This window comes from Paramisgurnus dabryanus, chromosome 24 (genome assembly GCF_030506205.2).
Source record: "Paramisgurnus dabryanus chromosome 24, PD_genome_1.1, whole genome shotgun sequence".
NCBI lineage: Eukaryota > Metazoa > Chordata > Actinopteri > Cypriniformes > Cobitidae > Paramisgurnus > Paramisgurnus dabryanus.
Window position 1 is genome coordinate 9,946,887 of NC_133360.1, and position 24,422 is coordinate 9,971,308.

Below are 24,422 nucleotides of genomic sequence, written 5' to 3' on the forward strand. Positions count from 1 at the left end.
ACACGAAGCTCCCGTTCCACCACATCCCAAAGATGCTCAATTGGGTTGAGAACTGGTGACTGTGGGGGTCATTTTCGTACAGTGTCTTTAGTACTCATTGTCATGTTCAAGAAATCAATTTTAAATGATTCAAGCTTTGTGACATGGTGCATTATCTTGCTGGAAGTAGCCATCAGAGGATGGGTACATGGTGGTCATAAAGGGATGGACATGGTCAGAAACAATGCTCAGGTAGGCTGTGGCATTTAAACGATTCCTAATTGGCACTAAGGGACCTAAAGTGTGCCAAGAAAACATCCCCCACACCATTACACCACCACCACCAGCCTGCACAGTGGTAACAAGGCATGATGGATCCATGTTCTCATTCTGTTACGACAAATTCTGACGTAACTATCTGAATGCCTCAACAGAAATCGAGACTTATCGAACCAGGCAATATTTTTCCAGTCTTCAACTGTCCAATTTTGGTGAGCTCGTGCAAATTGTAGCCTCTTTTATTTGTAGTGGAGATGAGTGGTACCCGGTGGGGTCTTTTGCTGTTGTAGCCCATCCGCCTCAAGGTTGTGCGTGTTGTGGCTTCACAAATGCTTTGCTGCATACCTCGGTTGTAACGAGTGGTTATTTCAGTCAAAGTTGCTCTTCTATCAGCTTGAATCAGTCGGCCCATTCTCCTCTGACCTCTAGCATCAACAAGGCATTTTCACCCACAGGACTGCTGCATACTGGATGTTTTTCCCTTTTCACACCATTCTTTGTAAACCCTAGAAATGGTTGTGCGTGAAAATCCCAGTAACTGAGCAGATTGTGAATATACTCAGTCCGGCCCGTCTGGCACCAACAACCATGCCATGCTCAAAATTGCTTAAATCATCTTTCTGACATTCAGTTTGGAGTTCAGGAGATTGTCTTGACCAGGACCACACCCCTAAAGGCATTAAAGCAACTGCCATGTGATTGGTTGATTAGATAATTGCATTAATGAGAAATTGAACAGGTGTTCCTAATCATCCTTTAGGTGAGTGTAGTTTATATTAGAATTAAATCATAATAATCCTGAGCTCCGAAGCCGGATCTACTGAATACATGACAACATACTCAAATTAACGATAAGAAAGAGCCAATCACTTTGCAGTATTGAAATGTACACTTCCTGGATGATATAATGTTGTACCTTATGAGGGTCAAGGGTAAAGCTGGGGTGAAGAAAGCTTCCCACATCTATGTGATTGTCGTGGTCAACTTCGTACATGTTATACGACGGGTTTCCGATCTCCACGTTCAGACCGCCGTTTGCCATGGGTTGCCGTTGCACCTGTTTCCCTCTGTGAAGGGATAACGTATATATCACATACGATATGTTAGTAAAAAAAAATAAGAGTAGCTACTGCACACAAATCGAATGCTGAAGCTGACTCTAGGGTAACATCAACAAATCACATCACATTAGCAATTCTCTGACTAAACATTTTAATTCGGTCTCCCACAACTGATGGGCTTGTTTACCTTTGCCGTCTTTTGCAAATAAGAAGTCCCAGAGTAACAGCGGTGATGATAAACACGAGAAGAACCAGGGGCACTACGATGGCGATACTTCCTAGAAAACAAAAAAGGTATAATTTGCATAAATTAATTACCAGTAAATACTTTATATTGCTGTATATATTGCATATAATGTAGACCATCTACAAGCATAAACTCAAGTGTAATTGTCTAATGGTACGTGTGAATTCGCTGCATTAGGTTAGTAAATCTCTACAGCCTTCCAAGTGTGCACTTAAATTGATAGTGTATTGACATACTGTTTCTTCAATGCTTCTAACTGTTCTTTTCTATTAAATTAGTGAATTTAATGATTGTTATGGGCCTGGCACCACCGAGGTGCTTAGCATTTATTTGATCTTTTAGTTTCTAGTCTAGCAGGACAGATGGACAGACCATTCATTTGGCCACTTATCACCTTTAAAAAAATGCTGGGGTGTTTTTTAAACCCAAAGTTGGGTCATAAAGAGACCACCGAGCCTGTCGGGTTTTAATTTAACCTATGCTGGGTTGTTTTAGCCCAAAATACTAGGTTGTTTTAACCCATTGTTGGGTCAAATCACGGCCACATTTTAAACATTGGGGGGACAAAAACATTCAGGGCTATTAAAAAATGAAACATTATGACAATTGGCCTGTTTCAAATATTTTTGGGGGGACATGTCCCCCTAGATGTCTGTTGTGGTTACTGCCCTTTGTCAAATATAAACATTATCTGGTATCCCCTTTTTGACATTACCCTTTTTTAAAGCAACACTAAAGAGTTTTTGCTCTTTGCTCCCCCTACAGGTTTGAAACGTAATTGTCCATTACCACTGTCGTAAATACTGCAGCATAGGTGGCTCTGATTGGATTGTAGGTCTGCCGTAAAGCAAGTTTTTGTAGTTTTCACTCGAACTACAGGACTGCGACCCGACGGTTGGAAACTTCTTTATTAGTGCGGTTTTGGCCGAAAGAGGGCTGCAAAGCGAATGTGAAAGTGCCGTTCACCCTGTTTCGAGTAGATGAACGACTGAAGCGTAATTTTAACTGAAACGTTGCTTTAATAACCCAGCATTTTTAAGAGCGATCTCAAACCTTCTAGCACCACCAACAGTTCTCAATTTTATGCGTTTTTACACAAATTTAAAGTGCAATATAATAATTGAATTTTTATGAATCGTTTTGACTTTTTAAGCCCCTAGTTTCGCAAATCGATTACGATACTTACTTCCGTTGAAGTTTTCAGAGCGGCTGGTCTTGGTGGACGGTCTTTCACACTGCGTACCCGACCAGTTTGCTGAGCACCTGCAAACAGAGATAAAAAACAAATACAAATCTGTCTTTGTCAATAAAACAAGACCCTACCTGTAGCATTTAAAAATACAAGATTATCTTTTATAAGCCTTAAGTGTTATTTCATGAAAACATGAGGTGGCTTTATATCATTTAGATTTTCAATACACACTCGACCTCTCTAAACCTCGTCATGTGATTACACTGCAAAAAAATGATTTTCAAGAAAAAAATTCTTAGTATTTTTGTGTTGTTTTCAGTAAAAAAAAAAAAAAATCTTAAATGAAGATGCTTTTTCTTGATGAGCAAAACGACCCAACAAAATAAGTCTAGTTTCTAGACCAAAAATATCAAATTTAAGTGATTTTGTGCATAAAACAAGCAAAAAAATCTGCCAATGGGGTAAGTAAAAAAATCTTGAACATTTTTCTTAAACACTAAATGTAAGAAAAAATCAGGAAAAATTAGCTTACCCCATTGGCAGATTTTTTTTGCTTATTTTATGCACAAAATCGCTTAAATTTGATATTTTTGGTCTAAAAACCAAAACTTATTTTCTTGGGTCGTTTTGCTCATCAAGAAAAAGCATCCTTATATAAGAATTTTTAAATATTTTTACTAAAAACAAGCAAAAAATACGAAGAATTTTTTTTCTTGAAAATAATTTTTTTTGCAGTGTAGATTTGTACTGCATTCAAGGTTAAATTTAACATATTAATAACTAAATAATAAAACATATACTTGTATTTTCAGTTACTTTTATAGTCTTTAGTATAATTCTTATTGATTTGTAATAAGCATGGCAACATTTAACAAAATTTTTTACATAATAAAAGCACAATACATCAAAGTGGAGGTACACAATCTGATCCCGAGAGACGCATTATTCTCACTGTAGACATGCAGTGTTTTTCTATGCATGTTTAAGCAACATGCGTCCACAGCAGTAATCTCTGGACATGAGAGATTAAAAGCTTATGAAAGATGCCGGCGTGAATGAAACAATGTTTAATCCAATTTCCTGGAGACAGGGGTTCTATTTCCTGCTGGCGCGGTGCACATGAACGCCCTGCTGTTTGAGGAAGGTGACCGGAAACATCCAGCAGAAATACAGTGGGGTGAGAAGAAGTGAACTAAATGACATTTTCCATGAAGTTGGTATAAAATGGGACCTGGATGCCTTTTTTGAACAAATAAGTGCTTTCGGAAATTGATGATATTGAACCCCAAGAGGTCGATATTTCGTCCTATTCATTTTATGAGATTCTTCAACCCTGTTATCAGAATTTTGGTCAAACATACAATTTAAAATCTAATTTGTTTGATTTTGTAACTGTCAAGCAATGAACATTAAATATATTAATAAATAAACTAATAGGGTTGCAAATGTAGCCAGAGTTATCCTGTCACTCAAATGTATATGTCCCATACATTAAGGATAAATATATTTATGATTATTTACAATAGATGTGTTAACAAGATTGTATGATCAAGTCAATTAAAATTGAGTACAATAAAATAACGTTGAAATAAAAAAAAATAATGAAATAATATACTTTTCACAACCAACATAAGGAGCGATTCACATTTTGTGTCTTTTGCAGGCACAATTTCGTTATTTCATAATGGAAGCGACGCGGTCGCGATGCGCATGCAGTGCGGCGCGCGTTTTTTTCAGGAGCGTCCGAGTTTAAAACATTTCAACTTTTCAGAATGCCGCAAGTGCAACGCATGCAGGTCATGTGACAAGAACCACTCGACGGTCGCGTTTTCTGCGTGGTTTTAGACGGGAAATGTGAACCGCCCCTAAAACTTCACTCATTCCCCGCCAGCCTATTTTTTTTTGAAAAGTTACCCATCAGCATTGTTTGTGATTTTTAGAAAAATTTCACAAAATGTTTTCAAGGAAAATTTTATCTAAAAATATATTAACATACAAAAATATCAAATGTTAGGAACAGACCCTCTGCTTTCAAACAAACAATAAACAATAAACAAACAAACAAACAAAATGGGAAAAAAAACTATTCATCTATTTTTTCCCTGCTTATAAACTCTTAAATATGGGTATTTTTCTTCAAATATATATATATATTTATAGCAAAACACTGAAATAATTGCATTTTTGTGAAAGACTTCAGATTCAGAATGATTATCAAAACATACATAAAGTGTTAAAATTAATAAATTATTTTTTGCTTCAGTTTTTTATAAATTGGGTAAATGCATCATCTAGCGGTTAATCGTGGTATTACAGTTACCATAAAAACTCTTTTTTTTCATGCAAATGTTTTCTCTTAATTGACGAGATAAATCGTCAATGACGTGGAAAGAGTTAATATAATTTTTATGCACTAAAATATGCACCTTATCTGTCAATGGGGAAGTACCCTTTAAAAAAGGTCCTAATATGTTTACATTTTGAAACCCTAGTGACAGCTGGGGTTCATATTTTAGCCATTTTTGTCTGACAGTGTATAAATCAGCTAGTAGTTCTTACCAAAAAAAAAAAAAAAAATTTGAAAAGTTTACAATTTTCATGGAAAGTGTCACACGTTGTTCAAACTCAAGACAAGAAATTAATTAATCAATGAAAGTATAAAACAAATGATGTTAAATAGTTGCTTTGAACACTTACACATAAAACGTACAGTCATGCCAAACATACAAATGGAAGCGCACGTCGAAATGCAATGCAAGTGAAGGGTGCCGTTTATTGACCGTGGGGTGGCGTTTATGGCCGTGCCATTTACGGTGGCGGATGGAATTGTGGGAATGTTCTGGAAACTGAATAGACCTACTTGCAGTGGGGTTTGTTATAGGCGGTGAGGGAACAAACGCCCTGGTTCTGACAGTAGTGATCGCAAGGGTTCGCTCTCTGGTCGCACCTCGGGCTTTTAAACTCGGACGGGCAACTGAGGAAAACGCAATGAGACGAAAAACACATGAGGAAAGGAAAAGAGGCCACACACACACACATAGAGCAAGATGAAAGCAAGAACTGGTGAAGGCAACAGTGTTGTTATAAACTGCCAATTTATATATGCACAAACATTATGCTGTAATAATGTAAAGTTGGGCAATTGTAACCCTGTTTAAAGCATGTCTTGCGGGAACAAAAACAAAACTTTTTAAGGGACGCTTAGACAAACACACGCATGCTGGCTTGAATCTAGCAGTCTCATTTAATACAAAACAAACAGCGTCTCTAGGGATTTAAATAGCAACGTTTCTTTGAAACGAGCTCTAATGAAATGCTGTTTGGGAGAGAAAACAAAACAAAATCCAAACGAAAGACAAACAAAAGACAACAAAGTTCCTGATGGGGTGATGTGAAGTCAAATATGTCTATATAACTATGCACATTTCCCACGTCATCTCTGAATATCTGCTCACCGCTTGTTCCTCATCATTACTAACCCTTCACCTCCAGGGACAAAGTCGGAAAAACACGATTGAATCATCTGCATGCAAATTGATTCGTTTTTCGAAGCGCACAATGGAGCTGTCGGCCCATCAATGGCGACCAGAGATGAAAAAGAAGTGGAAAATGAAGACCAGGTGCTATTGCTAAGCCTTTAAAGGACATGTCCCTATTTTCTGCAGGATTTTCCTCAATAACACGGACTGAAAGGGAATCAACGAGGCCCTTTTAGAGATCTTGGCTTTGTTTGGCTTGAAGATTGCGATGCATGCTTATTCTTCCCAGAAAGTGCAAGCGGGAGGCGGGAGTGAATATTGTCTGGGTTTTATTGTGCCTGGAAAAAGCTTGATAAAAGCTCCATCACAGAGAAATTCACAAGGCTCGGGTGAAACTCAAATCGTTTCAGGCGGATAGATGAAACGTGTCCACTACATTCAATTCACGATTATCTGTCATCAAATGCGGTCAGGAAAAACGTACACAAACAACGTCTCCGCCACTCCACCATCTCTCAAATTCTGTATATACCAGTATACTGAAGGGAACAAGTTTGTTCGAAGAATAAAATAAATATTTGTCATTGTATGTCGTTTTCATTAGTGCACCGCTATCCATAGGCAACGTTTGGGGGGCTGGGGGGCACTGCCCCCCCAAACTAGAGCCAATTATTATTTTGTCTGAGCTATTTATGAAACTAATATTTTTATATTAATACATTTAATATTAATTCATTAAAACCATATTTAACTAATTTCTCGGCAGCCTTTTTTAAGTTGCCCGCCAGCATTTTTTGTGATTTTCATAAAATTTTCTTCTAAAAATATATAAACATACAAATATATAAAATAAAAGAATAGACCCTCTGCTTTAAAAAAAACAAACAAACAAAAAAACACTCTCTGTTTATTACGGAGCCCCTAAGGTGACATTGGAGTCAAAAAAATCGAAAGTTTAGTTTCATGTGCTCACGCGCGAAACCTTCATGTGCAGAATTTTTTTTTAAAAGTTAGTTTCACGTGCGCACACAATGGTTTCACGTGCGATCACGAAACTAAAAGCGATAGTTTCACGTGTGCACACAATGGTTTCACGTGCGAACACAAAACTAAACGCGATAGTTTCACGTGCACACACAATGGTTTCACGTGCGAACACAAAACTAAACGCGATAGTTTCACATGCGCACACAATAGCTTCACGTGCGAACACAAAACTAAACGCGATAGTTTCACGTGCGCACACAATGGTTTCACGTGCGAACACAAAACTAAACGCGATAGTTTCACGTGCGCACACAATGGTTTCACGTGCGAACACAAAACTAAACGCGATAGTTTCACATGCGCACACAATGGTTTCACGTGCAAACACAAACCTAAATGCGATAGTTTCACGTGCGCACACAATAGTTTCACGTGAGAACACAAAACTAAACGCGATAGTTTCACGTGCGCACACAATGGTTTCACGTGCAAACACAAAACTAAACGCGATAGTTTCACATGCGCACACAATAGTTTCACGTGAGAACACAAAACTAAACGCGATAGTTTCACACAATGGTTTCACGTGCAAACACAAAACTAAACGCGATAGTTTCACATGCGCACACAATAGCTTCACGTGCGAACACAAAACTAAACGCGATAGTTTCATGTGCACACACAATAGTTTCACGTGCGAACACAAAATTAAACGCGATAGTTTCACGTGCGCACACAATGGTTTCACGTGCGAACACAAAACTAAACGCGATAGTTTCACGTGCGCACACAATAGTTTCATGTGCGAACACAAAACTAAACGCGATAGTTTCACATGCGCACACAATAGTTTCATGTGCGAACACAAAACTAAACGCGATAGTTTCACATGCACACACAATAGCTTCACGTGCGAACACTAAACGTGATAGTTTCACGTGCGCACACAATGGTTTCACGTGCGAACACAAAACTAAACGCGATAGTTTCACGTGCACACACAATGGTTTCACGTGCGAACACAAAACTAAACGCGATAGTTTCACATGCGCACACAATAGTTTCACGTGCAAACACAAAACTAAACGCAATAGTTTCACGTGCGCACACAATGGTTTCACGTGCGAACACAAAACTAAACGCGATAGTTTCACATGCGCACACTAGGGTTTCACGTGCGAACACAAAACTAAACGCGATAGTTTCACGTGCGCACACAATAGTTTCATGTGCGAACACAAAACTAAACGCGATAGTTTCACATGCGCACACAATGGTTTCACGTGCGAACACAAAACTAAACGCGATAGTTTCACATGCGCAAACAATGATTTCACGTGCAAACACAAAACTAAACGCGATAGTTTCACATGCGCACACAATGGTTTCACGTGCAAACATGTGCTCACGCGAAACCTTCATGTGCAGAATTTTTTTTTTAAAGTTAGTTTCACGTGCGCACACAATGGTTTCACGTGCGATCACGAAACTAAAAGCGATAGTTTCACGTGCGCACACAATGGTTTCACGTGCGAACACAAAACTAAACGCGATAGTTTCACGTGCACACACAATGGTTTCACGTGCGAACACAAAACTAAACGCCATAGTTTCACATGCGCACACAATAGCTTCACGTGCGAACACAAAACTAAACGCGATAGTTTCACGTGCACACACAATGGTTTCACGTGCGAACACAAAACTAAACGCGATAGTTTCACATGCGCACACAATAGTTTCACGTGCAAACACAAAACTAAACGCAATAGTTTCACGTGCGCACACAATGGTTTCACGTGCGAACACAAAACTAAACGCGATAGTTTCACATGCGCACACAAGGGTTTCACGTGCGAACACAAAACTAAACGCGATAGTTTCACGTGCGCACACAATAGTTTCATGTGCGAACACAAAACTAAACGCGATAGTTTCACATGCGCACACAATGGTTTCACGTGCGAACACAAAACTAAACGCGATAGTTTCACATGCGCAAACAATGATTTCACGTGCAAACACAAAACTAAACGCGATAGTTTCACATGCGCACACAATGGTTTCACGTGCAAACATGTGCTCACGCGAAACCTTCATGTGCAGAATTTTTTTTTTAAAGTTAGTTTCACGTGCGCACACAATGGTTTCACGTGCGATCACGAAACTAAAAGCGATAGTTTCACGTGCGCACACAATGGTTTCACGTGCGAACACAAAACTAAACGCGATAGTTTCACGTGCACACACAATGGTTTCACGTGCGAACACAAAACTAAACGCGAGAGTTTCACATGCGCACACAATAGCTTCACGTGCGAACACAAAACTAAACGCGATAGTTTCACGTGCACACACAATGGTTTCACGTGCGAACACAAAACTAAACGCGATAGTTTCACGTGCACACACAATGGTTTCACGTGCGAACACAAAACTAAACGCGATAGTTTCACATGCGCACACAATAGCTTCACGTGCGAACACAAAACTAAACGCGATAGTTTCACGTGCAAACACAAAACTAAACGCAATAGTTTCACGTGCGCACACAATGGTTTCACGTAAGAACACAAAACTAAACGCGATAGTTTCACATGCGCACACAAGGGTTTCACGTGCGAACACAAAACTAAAAGCGATAGTTTCACATGCACACACAATGGTTTCACGTGCGAACACAAAACTAAACGCGATAGTTTCACGTGCACACACAATGGTTTCACGTGCGAACACAAAACTAAAAGCGATAGTTTCACATGCGCACACAATAGCTTCACGTGCGAACACAAAACTAAACGCGATAGTTTCACGTGCGCACACAATGGTTTCACGTGCGAACACAAAACTAAACGCGATAGTTTCACATGCGCACACAAGGGTTTCACGTGCGAACACAAAACTAAACGCGATAGTTTCACATGCGCACACAATAGCTTCACGTGCGAACACAAAACTAAACGCGATAGTTTCACGTGCAAACACAAAACTAAACGCAATAGTTTCACGTGCGCACACAATGGTTTCACGTGCGAACACAAAACTAAACGCGATAGTTTCACATGCGCACACAAGGGTTTCACGTGCGAACACAAAACTAAAAGCGATAGTTTCACGTGCGCACACAATGGTTTCACGTGCGAACACAAAACTAAACACAATAGTTTCACGTGCACACACAATGGTTTCACGTGCAAACACAAAACTAAACGCGATAGTTTCACGTGCGCACACAATGGTTTCACGTGCGCACGCAAAACTAAACTTTATTTAATTTTTCTCCATGTCCCCTTAGGGGCTCCGTAGTTTATAAACTCTTAAATATGGATATTTTTCTTCAATAATACTTTTTTGCAAAAAGTTAAAATAATTGCATTTTTGTGAAGAAATTTTGTTAGAGATCAGATTCAAAACGATTATCAAAACATACACAGTGTAAAATTAATTAAAAAATTGCTTAATTTTTTTCATAAATTGGGTAATAAAATGGACAAACGCTGTATTACAGATTACCATAAAAACTCATCAGGAACACTTTTTTTTCATGCAAATGTTTTTTCTTAATTGACAAAATAACTCGTCAATAGCGGGAAAAGAGTTAAAAACCATGAAGCGGCACTCTTTCACTAATCTCAAAGTATTGCAGTACCCCTGTTTGCCGGTAGGTGCCCCCAAGCACAAATGCGAAACTCCTATTCTGCTAACATTGATGATACGTAGATTCTTATAGTCACGTATTTCACTGAAATTGGAGTACATACTTCGACTGTTGTAATGGATAATAGTTTTAAGTACAAAGGATGAAAATAAGAAATAATGAAAATATATGAGCCAGACTCGAACCTGAAGGTATGCTAACGCCGCACCACAGCTCTAACCATCAACTCTTGACTTTTCATTCGATCTCATACTATTTTCCTCTGATTTCTACTATTGGTTGTCTCCAGATTATGGACCCCCGCTGTGATAATTCACTCCTTCGCTATAAAACCTCGTTCTCTTATGCTCTCCTTCACAAAACATTCATCCAGCCAACTCAGACGAGCAGAATAAAGCTATTAAACCTTGCGCTCTCATTGCCGGAGGGAGCAATTTAAAATGAATGAATCTAAATAACGACAGGCAATTTGTTGCCATAGAAAGCTATTAAGAAATTACTCACTGACAGAACGGCAGGCCCGTCTCCGAGTCGAGGTGGCAGGTACCGTCATTATAACAGTATCCATCGCACAACTGACAGCTGGCTGCGATTCTACCGTTAGTACAGCTGTAAACACACACAAACACACACATCCATTCATTCAAACTGATTTCTGACTGATGAGACGTCAATATATTTACACATATACTGTCCAAATACATGCATTGTAAAAAAACTAAAATACGATGCGACTGCACGATATTGGTAAAAAATTATATATGCAAGAATACAATAATGCTTTAGTTTTTTTTAAAACCAATTTAAATTTTAACAAAATATACTTTAAACCAGACATCTGTATAACGAACATACTATAAAAAAAAAATGTAAGAATAAAAAAAATCACTGCCAGCCTCTTCGCTATCTGCATCGTCCTAAAACTTTGAGTATACAAAACGTATTGAAATATAGTGATATGCGCATTTGCGCTATTCTGTTATTTCAATATCTTGCTGAAACAACGGGTGCGATTATAAACACGTTGTTTTGATCAATACACACTTGCAGGCAACATCTCCGGTCTCTTCATTGACGATACACGGGGCTCCACGGCAACGAAGACATCGGTCCGTCTCGCATTTCGGCCCCTCGTAGCGGGTGGGACAAACACACTCGATGTACCCTGAGCTGGACATTGTGCAGGCCTTGGAGTTCACACAGTAATGGTGACAAATATCTGTAATGAAATCAAGTCCGAAGATTCATTAGCTTTATTTTATATGTTATGTTTGCTGTGTATCATATCATAAAACATGTATAATATCAGAATTCAATGAATTTACACTACAGGAAGTAATGATGGATGTCTTTAAAGTAACTACTACAGTAAGATACCGAGCCCCTAAGGTGACATTGGAGTAAAAAAAATCAATAGTTTAGTTTCATGTGCTTACGTGAAACTTTCATGTGCAGAATTTTTTTTTAAGTTTAGTTTCGCGTGCTCGCGTGAAACTATCGCATGCTTGCGTGAAACTATCACGCACGCACATGAAACTTTCGCTTTCACGGCGCGCGTGATAGCTTCAGGTGAGCAAGCGATAGCTTCTCGTGCTCGCACGATAGCTTCACGTGCTCACGCGAACCTAAACTTAAAATGTGAAACTTTAATGTGCTCAAGTGAAACCTTCATGTGCAGAATTTTTTTAAGTTTAGTTTCGCGTGAGCACGTGAAGCTATCGTGCGAGCACGTGAAGCTATCGCGCACACACGTGAAAGCGAAAGTTTCACGTGCACGCGTGATAGTTTCACGTGAGCACGCAAAACTTACCTTTAAAAAAATTCTGCACATGAAGGTTTTGCGTGAGCACATGAAACTAAACTTTTGATTTTTTTTTACTCCAATGTCACCATAGGGGCTCGGTAAAAATACAACAAAAGTGTAATTGTAAAGTGTATCGAATGCAATTTGTATTATTATTTGTAAACTATTACTAGTTTGTATACAGTGTTTATTTTCGGCTCTCAATATGAAATGCTACAGTATACGTTTCTTTGGATAAAAGCGCAACTAAATAAAATTTAAATCTCCAAAAACTAATACACCCAAAAATTCACCTACACAAATATGTAGTCACATGAGTCGTTTTACAATACTGTATTTACATCATACCAATTTTAACTATAGTTTATAATGCAAACTGAAACAATTCTTTTAACTTAACTTGTATTAATATTTTTAACTACTTTTCAGTAATAATTTTAAAACAATCAACACTCGTCTTATATATATATATAATATATGTATATGTAACTCTTAAAGGGGCTACACTTTTTACGCTTTTAAAAAAGTTCATTTTATTTAAAATAAAAGGCCTCATAAAGGACCTCAATACAAATAAAATGCTAAGGAAAATATGTGATGTTAGCTTGCCGTTTTAAACAGCATTACATATGCATGATTATAATGACAAATATGCTGGCAGTTTAATATCTTAAAGGGACACTCCACTTTTTTGAAAATATGCTCATTTTTCAGCTCCCCTAGTGTTAAACATTAGATTTTTACCTTTTTGGTTCAGCTGATCTCTGGGCCGGGTCTGGCGCTACCACTTTTAGCATAGCTTAGCACAATCCATTGAATCTGATTAGACCATTAGCATCGCGCTAAAAAATAACCAAAGAGTTTCGATATTTTTTCTATTTAAAACTCGACTCTTCTGTAGTTACATCGTGTACTAAGACGACACAAAATTAAAAGTTGCGATTTTCTAGGGAGATATGGTTAGGAACTATACTCTCATTCTGGCGTAATAATCAAGGACTTTGCTGCCGTAACATGGCTGCAGGAGGCGCAATAATATTACGCAGCAGACGAAACTTTAGTAACTTTCAATAGCAGGGGACTATTTTCAGGCAGTGCGTAATATCACTACACCTGCGGCAGCCATGTTACATCAACAAAGTCCTTGATTATTACGCCAAAATGAGAGTATAGTTCCTAGCCATATCTGCCTAGAAAATCACAACTTTTAATTTTCCGTCGGTCTTAGTACACGATGTAACTACAGAAGAGTCAAGTTTTAAATAGGAAAAATATCAAAACTCTTTAGTTATTTTTTAGCGCGATGCTAATGGTCTAATCAGATTCAATGGATTATGCTAAGCTATGCTAAAAGTGCTAGCGCCAGACCCGGAGATCAGCTAAATGGATTCCAAAACGGTAAAAATCAAATGTTTAACTCTAGAGGAGCTAGAAAATTAGTATATTTAAAGAGTGTCCCTTTACACGCCACTTCATTTTTAATGTTTAGTTTGTAGTCGACTGTAACTTACGGTGCATGCAGCGTTCTCCTGTGTATTCTGCAAGACAGTGGCACACGGGTTGGTTGCCCAGGGTCATGTCGCACGTTCCTCCGTTGAGACAGTAACCATCGCATACGCGCCTCTCGCACAGCGGGCCGGTGTAACCAAGAGCACAACGACAAGTTGGCTTTCCTTTCATTCGAAAGACAATAAAAATAAATGGTTTCACAGTGGTTTCCCATTGAGCCCCTGGCCACATATGTGTGGGATCCTATTTGGTGTATCAAACACTTCTTTATTGTCTAATAGATTTTGTTGAAGTTTATCCTTTTTACATACTTCAGTACTATTGTACGTACTGTATGTGACTGTTTGGCAAACAACTGGAATTGGATTTAAAAGTTTGACCCTAGGTTTTGGATGCACCGAGCCTGAACCCAAACAGTTCCAAGTCATTAGCAGATGTAAAACATCCTTCCTAATCTAAAGACAACATCATCTGCGAGCTAATCTCTCATATCTCCATACTCAAAGATCCTCTGCTATTTCTGTAAGCATTCCGGCACCAAGAATTTGATTGTTTGTGTTGCTGTGACATAAGCACGCCAGGATTTGCGAGATGGTACATCTGTTGGGCATCGACTTAATATGTGCACATGTTCATCACACGCTCAAATCTGAGGGATGTTCTGTTCTTCTGCTGGTGGTCCATCTGCCAGCTTGCGTGAACGACAGTTTTTGATGTGATAAAGCCAATGGAAACAATTTCCGCCTGTTTCTGAGACGTGAAACATGTTTGTCCAAATGTTAGTCCCTGACACAATATTTGCAATGGTTTACACGTTAAGGCAAATGCATCTGGTTATTTTTATAGAGGGTACTACAGCAGAAGAACTTCTGGTGCCCTCAGAGTTGCTTTTCTCTGTTACAGTAAGAAACCGCATGCAAGAATACAGACTGCAAATATGAAGATAGTTGAATTTGTAATCTTTAAAATATATCTTAAAATACTACGAAATATTTTAGCTTGACATGCAAGATAACAACTAGACAACGTACATTGCCAGTATACATTGAATGGGGACATATCATGAAAATCTAAGTTTTTTTCTGCAAGCATGTGCCCTTTGTGATGTCAGAAGGGGATAATACCGCCCCTTAATCTGCACTATCCAACCACGGCACTGCCGTTTAGTGCAGAGATCAGCTCATTTGCATTTAAAAGGACAAAGTGGCAATTTTAACATGTTTTAATAAATTATCTACATGATATTTTGAGCTAGAACTTTACATATGTACTCTGGGGACACCAAAGATTTATTTGACATCTTTAATAAATGTCGCCTTTAAAAAAGTCCATCATCATGATATCAAAATTAAAAAAACAAAACAGCGCCTACCTAGTGGTGATCCCGTACAGGTGCCTCCGTTTTGGCAATAGTCCTTACAGTGGCTCATCTCACAGCGTTCCCCGGAAAAATTCGGCCAGCAAAAACAGCGCGACTCACCACGTTCGTTCGTCAGACATCGACCACCATTCTCGCAGGCTGGGCGGCAAAGGTCACCTACGACAAACCCACAGCCACGTTTAACTAGCGTTGACACAAAACCAAAACTAGATGAAAACTAACTAATAAACAAAGCTGTCTTTTCATGAAACACTTAAACTAAATTTTTTTTCAGGGGACATCACATCTATTCATGTATTTGGGTGCGTTTATCACACTTGGAAACAACTTCCACAGAATGACGCTTAATTATAAAAAATGTTTTCATATTAATAAAAACATTTTAGTGGTATCATACTGCTGTTTTCAATGTGGAGATCTTATTCAAACTTCTTTCTTTTTTTTTAATATTATCTTTGCATAATTGATGCAAGATAATATCGCTACAAATAAATCTATAATGTACGCTAGAGACACTAGCCCGGTCTTTTAAAGCATGTTGACAGTAGATGTGTGCTGCATGTTGGTTAAAGGGCTCCGCATCCTATAAAAACACTCCTGTCAAAACCAGTGAGGTGAAACGTGCGAGTTTGACACGGAGTGCCCGAGGCCGCTCTGCCGTTCTGTCTGAAATGTAAGGGCATTCTGCCCAGCGTGTTTTGACAGAGGTACCTGAGATGTTGCTGTCTGCGCAGGTCCTGTTGACCAGAATTTTTCCCTCAGGACATACACAACTGGCCCCGGTGGGGTTCAGGAGGCAGAGAAACGCACAATTCAGCTTGGCACAGGGGTTCGAGACTAAGAGAGAGAGAGAGAGAGAAAGAAAGAAAGAAAAGATGAAGAAATAAATAAAATGAAACTGGACAAATATCAATGAAGACACAAAGAGAGAATTGCCTTAAAAACCACCTCACCCCAGCGTAAAAAATCTTTTTTGTTATATATGGGAGTAGGTACAATATTGCAGTTTTTCCATTAGGCACATTTTCAGTTCGCTATTAGGCCCAGGATCAAACCAAAACAGGTCTAATGTAAGAGAAAACTGAATTTGGAAAATAGAATTTAGATAAAATTAAAATGGGAAGAAATGTTTGTAAACTAACAGATCTGGGGCACCATTGACTTTCATAGTATTATTTTTACCCTCCCATGGAAGTCAATGGTGCCCCAGATCTGCTTGGTTACAAACATTTATTAAAATATCTTCATTTGTGTTCAGCAGAACAAATAAATATTTATACAGGATTGAAATAACTTGAGGGTGAGTAAATGATGTCAGAATAAAATTATTTCTATTTTCTAGATAAAATAAAAATGGGAAGAACATGAGAACTGTTTGTAACCGAACAGATCTGGGGCACAATTAACTTTTTTAGTATTATTTTTAATAATCACATGATCTCGACCAAACCTCTTCCGTCTTGTCCAACCAAACATACCGTGCCATATATATTCCTTTTTTCAAATTGCTTGAAAAACCACTTCACCCCAGCGTAAAACTTTTTGCAATATATACATACAGGAGTAGTATGTGCGATATTGCCGTTTTTTACATTAGGCACATTATCAATTCGCTATTAGGCCCAGAATTAAACCAAAACAGATCTAACGTAAGAGAAAACTGAATTTGGGAAATAAAAATATAAGTGTGAAGAAAATTACAAATGTTTGTAACCGAACAGGTCTGGGGCACCACTGACTTTCATAGTATTATTTTTTACCCTACATTTGGAAGTCAATGGTGCCCCAGATCTGCTTGGAACAAAGCAATATTTAGACAGGATTGAAATAACTTGAGGGTGAGTAAATTATGTCAGAATTTGCATTTTTGGGTGAACTATTCATTTAAAGTCACAATGAAGTTGAAATTAAAAACTTTAATCTTGATATCATGAGCTTGCCAGTTCTTGTGACGTCACATGAAAAAACTGTTTCCATTGCAGTTTTGCAATATATTCATTTTTCAAATTGCCTGAAATACCACCTCACCCAAGCGTGTATATATATATATATATATATATATATATATATATATATATATATATATATATATATATATGTGTGTGTGTGTGTGTGTGTGTGTGTGTGTGTGTGTGCAAAATTGCCGTTTTTCCGTTATGCACATTTTTTATTTGCTATTTAACATTAGGCCCAGAATCAAAACAAAAAAGATCTAACGTAATAGAAAACTGAATTTGAAAAAAAAATTTAGATGGGAAGACATTTAGAAATGTTTGTAACCGAACAGATAGAATTTAAATAAAACTAAAATGGGAAGAAATTTAGAAATGTTTGTAAACTAACAGATCTGGGGCACCATTGACTTTCATAGTATTATTTTTTCCCCTACTATGGAAGTCAATAGTGCCCCAGATCTGCTTGGTTACAAACATTTATTTAACATCTTTTGTGTTCAGCATATTTTTTATGTCAAGCGCTTGCTGGTTCTTGTGAAATCACATGACCTCTTCTGTCCTGTCCAACCAAACATCCCGTGCCATATTTAATAGGTATGAATGATCATGTGATTTTATGCATGTCAGGTGACCGCTAAATACAAAAAATATATATATTCCATTTTCGAATTGCATGAAAAACCTCCTCACCCCAGCGTTAAAAAAAATGTTTTTACAATATATGGGGCTTTATGCGAAACTGCCGTTTTTCCATTAGGCACATTTTTAAATTCGCTATTTAAGCCAAGAATCAAACCAAAACTGGTCTAAACTGAATAAAGAGTCAAACTGAATTTGGAAAATAAAATCAAGAATACATTTTAAAATGTTTGTAACCGAAGTGATCTGGGGCACCATTGACTTTCATAATATTATTTTTTCCCCTACTATAGAAGTGAATAGTGCCCCAGATCTGCTTGGTTACAAACATTTATTAAACATGTTTTGTGTTCAGCATATTTTTTATGACATGCGCTTACTGGTTCTTGTGACATCACATGACCTCTTCTGTCCTGTCCAACCAAACATCCCGTGCCATATTTAATAGGTATGAATGATCATGTGATTTGATGCATGTCAGGTGACCGCTAAATACAAAAAATATATATATTCCATTTTCGAATTGCATGAAAAACCTCCTCACCCCAGAATAAAAAAAATGTTTTTACAATATATGGGGGTTTATGCGAAATTGCCGTTTTTCTATTAGGCACATTTTTTAATTCGCTATTTAAGCCCAGAATCAAACCAAAACAGGTCTAAACTGAATAAAGAATTAAGAAAATAAAATTAAGAATACATTTTAAAATGTTTGTACCATTTGCACCATTGACTTTCATAGTGAAAGCGCACACAGATTCCAGAAAATCATTGGCAGTGTGAATGAACTAAAAATCAAACGATCCCGGAAAAATCCCGGATGCATTTTCCATAATGTCGGTGTGAAAAGGGCTAAAGAAAGATTAAATAAATTGGACAATATAATAAAAATAGGCTAAACACAGAGGTCTGTTCTGATTGGCTAATTAATAATAATAACAATATATTTTACATTTTGTCTTAAAAAGTAGCTTTTTTTAAGCACTGGACAATCGAGACAAAACAACACATTAATGTAAAACAACAACATTAACAGCAGGGACAACTTTTCTACCACTATAAGTGGCATTTATTCGTGTAATATGAGGGAATGCTAGTCATATGATTATGTAAAAATCTGTTCAAATGTTAGTGGGAAAGTAGTTAAAAACAATGCTTCTTTGAAAAACAATGATGCTATGAAACTGCAGCACATTGCCCTCCAGCCCTATCTACTGTACAGTAGGGTTTCTCGAATGATGAAATTCTCTTTATATAAAACAAACCTTCTTTTATAAACCAATTGGTTGCGTAATGCGTGTGTGATGTATTGTTTGTTTGGGTTTAGCTTTTCTTAGCCTTGTAGGTTGTATTGAAGACCGCAAAGGTTCAATAAAGCTTTCCACTGTAAACGCATCAGGGTGAGATGACTTGCCATTATACAGCACACAGATAAACAACACAGGGATAGATCCATCCCTCCTTCTTTCTAACAGACTGGAGATCAGTGGGGTATAAAGAACAGAGGGTCACAAAGAGAGAAAAATCTAATGGCAGATACAGCAAAGCAAACGCAAGACAGAGAGATGAAAGATGGTAAAGGTCACAAAACGTGTCGGGAAAGAGAATGACGGCCATTTTCAGGATAGTCCAGTGGATAGTGACCATAACATAAAACCTTAACACCAGATTCAGTCTTGTGATACAAGGAGACACATTTGAGAGAGATGATGAAGACTCACTCTCTTGTTGTTTGTACCGATGGAAGACCAGGATACTAGATGCTCTCTCCACACCCAGACTGAGTCTCTCGGCAGGAAACTTCCCGTATTTGTGAACCCTGAAGATGTTGTGCTTCATGCCGACTCCGTAAATGTAGTCCTCAAACAAGTCGATTCGAAAGGGTTGAGAGATTCCTATAAAAAAGCCGTATAAGACAAATAAAGGGATTTTTTTGTGCATCCTGACATGCGTATATCAGTAAAAATGTAATCATGCAAAATAAAGCACAGAACTAAAGGACATTCTTGCAACTGGTGACTTCTCTTTCGAGGGGCGCAAATGTGTTCGAAGTGTTGTGTGTGTTGCTTGTCATGTCAAAATATGTGTTCTTTGCGTCATGTGAACCATGTGCATCATGCGTCTTGTCAAAATCCGTGCCTGCTGCACATGCGTTGAAAGGGTTTTTGATGAAAGTTTTTACAAAATATAAATTAAATTAAATTAAATTAAATAATAAAATAAACTAAAATAATGAACAAACGAACAAAAAATAAGATAAAATAAAATAAAATAATTAATTAATTAATTAATAAAATAAAATAAAATAATGAACAAATGAACGAATAAAAGAAAAGACAAGAAAATGTAAAGAAAATCAGAAATGTTTGTAACCAAACAGATCTGGGGCACCATTGACTTCCATAGGATAATTTTCCCTACTGTGGAAGTCAATGGTGCCCCAGATCGTACAAACATTTATTAAAATATTTGTGTTCAGCAGAACAAAGTAATATTTATAGACGTTTTTTTAGCAGTAACAACATAAACAAGCGGCTGTCGTGGTCCCCACGTAACTTCCGGTAAACTCCGCTAAGAATAAATAACAACAAAGTTCTTTAAACGTAGTTTATTTATATAACAAGCAAAAAAACAACACATTTTTTTCTCATTTCAGTAGCCGTTTCACTCGGATATCACCACGGGGAAAATAAGTAAATCGCTACTTCAGTTTCACGGTGACTTTAAGTTTAAAATCATTTAATAATTCATTCCTTTATGAATTTATGTACACTTTCTTTTAAGTAGCATCCCATCTACTCACAGTCTAAGTGAGAATCTAACCTTCCAGTTTAACCTTTGGAGCTCCTTAGATGTTTAAAAACTAGCGTCACTAAAACCTTGCTGTTGGAAACCCACTGGGCTTGATTAAAAACGTGCTTTGAATAATCTTAATATGCTCTCAAAAGCTAGAAACACATCCTTGTAAAATTTAACTCACCATCTCGACCACTAGCGGCCACCAGCGAATCAGAGCCGTCGAATCGCACACTGCCGATCCGAGAGAGCTCTGAATCCGCCCAATACAACCGCTGGTTGTAATAATCAATGGCAAGTCCTGTAAAGACAGAGATTATTACAATCTAAAAAAATGCTGGGTTGTGTGAAACAATGGTTGGGTAAAGTATGGACCTGAAACTTAAATTAACTTGAAATAGGCCATATTTGACCAAACCATGGGATGAAACACATACAGTTTTTAAAATTATGTTAAGTGTACATTACTGCCCTATAGTCATGTTATAGTAGAAAATTAAAATATTTTGAAATAATATATCATCATTATTTATATAGGTAACTAGCAATATACATGTAAATGAACTGCACACATTTACAGCCACATTAATAAAACATCTGAGTTTAATTTATGCATGAAAAAATACATTCAATTATATTTCTATATCACCCGAAAACTAACACAGTATTTCTCTCTATGTATGCACAGTGTAGTTAATAAAACGGTAAAGATTTTTACCCTGAAACAGAACAGATATTAAATAGGTTTTGTATATTGAGAGCTGAAATGATCTTGGGAGTTCTTGGTAAGATACTTTTTGTGCCTTGCATTTCAAGTAACGGTGACAGACATTTTATAAGTGGTCCTTTTATAGCATAACATATGGCAGATTTCTCCTGTGAACATTTCTGAGAGACGCGTTTAAGCCTGAGAACATTTAATAAAAACAGTGTGAGGATGATTGACACCCTGGAACCTCACCCGTCGGCCTTCGCAAGTTTTTCTCCAGCAAGACGCGACGCAAGGAACCGTCCATGGCAGACTCTTCAATGTGAGACTTGTCACCAATAACCGTCCAGTACATCATTCTATAATAAAACATATTACACACATACATTGAATACATCATGAGCCATATGGCTTTGAGTTTTACTTGGTTTTTACGGTACAAGAAGAGTTTAGTCCAATTTATCTAGCAATTGACAATAGTTTTGATATCTTACCATAAGGTATTTAAAGGGGACATATCATGAAAATCTGACTTTTTGTTTAAGTGCTATAATTGGGTCCCCAGTGCTTCTATCAACCTAGAAAATGTAAAAAATATCAACCTAGTAACGTAGTTTTTGTAAACCATTCCCTGCAAGCGTGTGAAAAAATAGATAAGTGAAATTTGGCTCCCCCTGTGATGTCAGAAGGGGATAATACCACCCCTTAATCTGCACTATCCAACCACAACACTGCCATTTAGTGCAGAGATCAGCTCATATGCATTTTAATGGACACACCCAAAATAGCAATTTTAACATGTTATAATAAATAATCTATATGATATGACATATATGCTCTGGAGACACAAAAGATTTATTTTACATCTTAAAAAAAGTCTTGTAAAATGTCCCATTTAAACCGTAATGTGTCTTTCCCAAACTCTGTTACCTCTGTTATAAAACCACATAAAAATCCAAAAAGCATTCATGTGACCTGCACAGAGTGACATTCCCATTTTCATTTTCGTTCTCTACTTGAAACGTATCCACAATTCTGGAATTGTATTTTGGATGTAAAAGGTGAGTCTGGGAAAACGGTACACTGGCAAAAAAAGTTTTAAAAAAATGGTCCTTGTCACTGGGGTGTTCAAAAAGTAAACTGTTGTCGTCGGAGGTACATACTGGTACCAGATGAAGACATATCTGTACATAAATGGTACATATTAGCAGTGTTCGAATTGAGGGGGGACTGGGACCCCCTATAAAGCACAAAAATTAAAATATGTGGGTCCCCTTGTTTTTAATAAACTTAAAAAATATACATTAATTTCAAATTTTCATGCTGCGCTGCCACAAAGTGATACTGTCCATTATTTGTCCCAATGTTGCAATAAACGAATCCAAAAAAGAAAAGAAAAATGTAAACCCTCAAGTACGCCTTTTATCAACATTTGCATAAAAAAGTGTTCCTGATGAATTTTTATGTTAATCTGCAATACCGCAATTAACCAAATTATGAAAAAAACTGAAGCCAAAACATTATTTACTAATTTTAAACTCTGTGTATGTTTTGATAATCATTCTGAAACTGATCTCTAACAAAATTCCTTTACAAAAATGTAATTATTTCAGCTTTTTGCTAAACATTTTTTTTTTTAACAAAACTACACATATTTAAAGGAACAGTATGTAAGAAATTTATATAAATTTATCATAATATGGCCCTGATATGTCACTAGACATTAAGAAATTATTTCCATTTCAAATACTTATATCACTGACAGTGGTCTGGCCAGGATATTGTCATTTAAAAAGTGGAGTTGCAGCCCTCAACTGATGTTTATGTTGTCATTTTTGTATTGGCCACCAGTTGTGTGATTGCAGTACCAGTTTTAACCACAAGTTTTGTGACTGCAGTGACCAGTTTTGGCCACAATCCTACAAACTGTTCCTTTAAGAGTTTATAAGCAGAGCAAAAATATAGATTGGATGAAACGCTTTTTGTCAATTTGTTTCTTTGTTTATTGCTTGTTTGAAAGCAGAGGGTCTGATTTTTCATTTGATATATTTGTATGTTTATATATTTTTAAAAGAAACTCTTGTGAAAATCAAAAAAATGCTGGCGGGCAAGTTTTCGAAAAATGGCTGGCGGGGAATAAGTTAATTATTCTTAAATTATTATTTCACACAAATTTTGAGGGGTAAAAAATGTTGATCCAATATTACATCTTACTTTGTGAAATCACGACGACCCTATAACAACGGGGGGCTTAGCTAGGGGACCCCTGCCTTAATCTTTGAGATAATTCGAACACTGAATATTAAAGATGATTTTTCTTGACGAGCAAAATGACCCAAGAAAATAAGTCTAGTTTTCAGACCAAAAATATCAAATTTAAGTGATTTTGTGAATCAAACAAGCAAAAAATTTTGTTCATCAAGAAAAAGCATTTTAATTTAAGAATTTTTAGATATTTTTACTGAAAACAAGACAAAAATACTAAGATTTTTTTCTTGAAAATCATTTTTTGCAGTGTACTGCCCCAGTGACAACTTTGGACCATTTTTTCTAGCAGGGTAGTCATGCTAGATTGAGTTGGTTGATCACCTTGGACCAGCAACAAACCAGCTACCATGTCTTCATCTTAACTCTTTCACCGCCAGAATTTTTAAAAAAAGTTGCCGGCCAGCGCCAGCATTTTTTATGATTTTCACCAAAGTTTAATGCCTTCCAGAAAATGTTCTTCTTTAAATATATAAACATAC

General features: G+C 37.1%; 1 protein-coding gene across 6 annotated transcripts in view; it reads right to left on the minus strand.

Annotated features, from left to right (window-relative positions):
- lrp1ba (low density lipoprotein receptor-related protein 1Ba) overlaps positions 1-24,422 on the minus strand; it is a 304,606-nt gene that overhangs the window by 5,204 nt on the left and 274,980 nt on the right. For 5 of the 6 annotated variants that reach the window (XM_065244654.2, XM_065244653.2, XM_073813477.1 and 2 more), the window contains 12 exons: positions 21,928-22,034; positions 21,151-21,267; positions 19,892-20,065; positions 16,288-16,413; positions 15,568-15,732; positions 14,198-14,359; positions 11,927-12,101; positions 11,387-11,491; positions 5,619-5,732; positions 2,753-2,829; positions 1,507-1,597; positions 1,175-1,325 (listed from right to left, as the gene is read on the minus strand). In XM_065244654.2, coding sequence (XP_065100726.1) covers positions 1,175-1,325; positions 1,507-1,597; positions 2,753-2,829; positions 5,619-5,732; positions 11,387-11,491; positions 11,927-12,101; positions 14,198-14,359; positions 15,568-15,732; positions 16,288-16,413; positions 19,892-20,065; positions 21,151-21,267; positions 21,928-22,034 — 1,564 coding nt within the window. The remainder of the gene's footprint in view (positions 1-1,174; positions 1,326-1,506; positions 1,598-2,752; positions 2,830-5,618; positions 5,733-11,386; positions 11,492-11,926; positions 12,102-14,197; positions 14,360-15,567; positions 15,733-16,287; positions 16,414-19,891; positions 20,066-21,150; positions 21,268-21,927; positions 22,035-24,422) is intronic. The other variant, XM_065244657.2, reaches the window with a different exon arrangement.